The 3295-nt window shown below is 50.8% G+C and overlaps 1 protein-coding gene across 1 annotated transcript in view; it reads right to left on the bottom strand.

Moving 5' to 3' along the window:
* LOC143117411 (3',5'-cyclic-AMP phosphodiesterase 4C-like) overlaps window positions 1-1392 on the bottom strand; it is a 70329-nt gene extending 68937 nt beyond the window's left edge. The window contains exon 1 of the mRNA XM_076279113.1: window positions 1066-1392. Within this exon, the coding sequence (XP_076135228.1) occupies window positions 1066-1265 (200 nt within the window). The 5' untranslated portion in view covers window positions 1266-1392. The remainder of the gene's footprint in view (window positions 1-1065) is intronic.
* Window positions 1393-3295: the final 1903 nt, after the last annotated feature.

Genomic DNA, 3295 nt, shown 5'->3' with positions numbered 1-3295 from the left:
GTCCATCTAGCTCTTGTGAAGTATGAACTTCTACAACACTGCCTAGAGAATACAATTGTCAGCAGTCAGTAACAGCATAATGTGACTTAATGGCTTGTGTGATTGGGATGTGGATTGCTCATTTATTATGAGTAGGCCTATAGGCTATGGTATGGCTACGGTATGGTATTCTCTCCGATATAATAAATACAACACATTGGGTTTGGCAAGACATTTGGCAATACTACTTTCACACAAGTGATGGCACCCCTGCATGGAGATTGTCCGTTTTGCTTTTAAGGATTTCATCTGCAATGGGAAAAAATGGAACGACATGTAGGCTATGCTTACTTTAGTGCTGGACTTGGACTTGGTCAATAGGGACTCGACTCGGACTCGACGTGGATCAATAGTGACTCGACTCGGACTTGACTCGGATGAGTAGTGGACTCGACTCGGACTTGACTTGGATTTTTTTTTAACGACTTGGACTTGACTCGGACTTGAACACTGTGGACTCGAACCTGGACTCGGACTCGAGGCATAGTGACTTGACTACAACACTGATGCTAAGTCCTTCACCTGACTAGACCGGTGTGTAAATGTGTGTGTGTGTGAGTCGGGCACAAGTTAATTGTGTGTTAGTGTAATAATGTGCTTGCATGTGTGCATGTACATGTGGGCATGCAAAGTGCTATATTTGAATAGGAAGTCTGTGTGTGTGTGTGTGTGTATGTATGTGTGTGTGAACATGTGTGTGTGTGTGTGTACATGTGTGTGCATGCTGAGCATGTGAAACATGTGAATGTGACCAAGAGTGTGAGTGTGTGAAGACTGTTATGTATGTGTGTATGCATGTGTGCTGTTTTTGTGTGTGTGTGTGTGTGTGTACTGTAAATGTGTGTGTTCTGCTGTGGACCTGGGAGTGTACAGTATGTGTGTGTGTCAAGACGTGTGTGTTCTACGCTGTTCCTGAGAGTGTGTGTGTCTGTGTGTGTTTAGATGTATGTGTTCTGCGCTGTTCCAGAGCGAGTGTGTGTGTGTGTGTGTGTGTGTGTGTCTAGACGTGTGTGTTCTGTGCGGTACCTGGGCGGGTATGCCAGTGTGAACCTCCTCTGCAAAGTGATGCTGCGATTCATGAGAAGCTTCCGGAAGAGCAGCGGGGAGTTTCGGGGCGACATGCGCGGAGAGCCGCCAGCTGGCGACGAGGGCCCTGACCGCGGCTTCAGCCTGATGGGCTGCGTCCTGGCGTTGGGGCTGCCGCACTCCCAGAATCCTTCACTCATAGCGCAGACCGCTTCAGACCCACACACTCAACCACCTCACGCGCACGTACACTCACACACTCAGCCGAGTGCCGGCCTCTTTTCGCAATCCCGCGCGCCGCTGAATCAACACGGGCCCGACAGGTGGGCAAACACACACACAGCTCCAGGGGTACCGCGGCACTCGATCCTCATAACTCCCGGCGACGGGACGGGGCTCCTCATCTTAACCCCCTCAGCCCCCCACACTGATCCAAGCTGAGAGCAGGCCTGCTGTTGTCTGGTTACTCAGCACTGGCTGTAGCCTGCAGTCCAAGAGTGGCGCGCGTGTGTGTGTGTGTGTATTTGTGTGTGTGAGGGCAGCCCGGTATATGCACTTTGACAGACACAGACACAAGTGTGGTCAGCCCCCTCCCCTCCCCTCCCCTCTCCTGGAGTGGTTTGTTTACATAGCGAAGAGGCCTTCCCTCCACTGCCTAAATATGGCCTGCTGAAAGCTGTTTGGGGTGGAGGTGGAGGGGGCCCAGTCAGGACAAGCCAACAGCATGAAGGCAAGAGAAGGCTAGAGCACAGGGGGGGGGGGCAGAACACAGAAGAGGAGAGGAGAGGGGGGGGAGAGGAGGAGGGGGGGGGCAGAACACAGAAGAGGAGAGGAGAGGGGAGGGGAGAGGAGGAGGGGGGGGCAGAACACAGAAGAGGAGAGGAGAGGAGAGGGGAGGGGAGAGGAGGAGGGGGGGGCAGAACACAGAAGAGGAGAGGAGGAGAGGGGAGGGGAGAGAGAGGGAGGGGGGGCAAGAACAATCCAGAGACATGCATACCGCCCCTATATCCTGCCCCCTCACACACACACACACACACACTCACACACACACACACACACAGAGCTTACATATAAAGCCAATAAGTCATGCATTGGCCACATAAAAGCAGGTAGTTTCCTTAGTATTTACTCTGCAGGCTAGGAGGAGTGTAGCGTGTTTATAGGCATTCGGAGTGAGCTGTGGGGTGGTCTTACATGGGTGCCAGGTGGGCACCTGACTGAAGACTGGAGCCAGGGCATGGGGAGAGGCTCATGTGGGACATTCTAGTGGGATGGTAACCTTGCAGTATGCTTGTAGTTAATGGATGTTCAAGGAGGTACTAACTCCCTCTACATGCTGGTGCCTTATTGATAGATAGATAGATACTTTATTGATCCCCAAGGGGAAATTCAAGAATTGGCCGTAGTAGAAGAGCATTAGCATCACTGAGACATTTGCTTTGTCTCATATGGTGTACTTCTGTGAGCACACTTTCATGCAGCACCCTGTGTACACTGTGCTTACTGGCGGAGTGCGTACATTTGAACAGAAGAGTGTCGTCTCATTTATTGTCCTCTATTCGACAGTGACCTGATCGTACTGTGTCAAAAGAGGAACAGTTTATGTTATAACTTGCTTGTATCTCTGTAAAGTGTGTTTTCAACCATCCGGGGACTACCAGTGCACTTCCTGTCGTTGGAATTTTCAGTGTGAACGCCCTCAGAAGGGCTGAGACTCCCCTAGCGCTCCCCTTAGCATCACTGAGACATTCAGTAGAGCTAGTACACTAGCGCTCCCCTTAGCATCACTGAGACATTCAGTAGAGCTAGCACACATAGCGCTCACATTCATTAGAGCTCTTGCTAGCGCTCCCCTTAGCATCACTGAGATATTCAGTAGAGCTAGTACACTAGCGCTCCCCTTAGCATCACTGAGACATTCAGTAGAGCTAGCACACATAGCGCTCACATTTATTAGCGCTCTTGCTAGCACTCCCTTAGCATCATTGAGACATTCAGTACAGCTAGTACACTAGCGCTCCCTTAGCATCATTGAGACACTCAGTAATGGTGGCACACTAGCACCCCCCTTAGCATCACTGAGAGCTAGTACACTAGCGCTCCCCTAGGCCTCACTAAGACATTTAATGGTAGTGCTCCCTTAGCATCATTGAGACATTCAGCAGAGCAGCTGGGAGCCTGGGTTTGGGCTTCCATGGCACAAGAAGAGAAAAATAAAGAAAAAAAAGAG

Source organism: Alosa pseudoharengus, unplaced genomic scaffold, assembly GCF_046254945.1.
Source record: "Alosa pseudoharengus isolate Yale_2024_CS ecotype anadromous, Long Island Sound unplaced genomic scaffold, YU_APseudo_1.1 YU_APseudo_1.1_scf_11, whole genome shotgun sequence".
Lineage (NCBI taxonomy): Eukaryota > Metazoa > Chordata > Actinopteri > Clupeiformes > Clupeidae > Alosa > Alosa pseudoharengus.
Note: the sequence above shows the minus strand (reverse complement) of the source record. Positions and strands in the feature narration are given on the sequence as shown.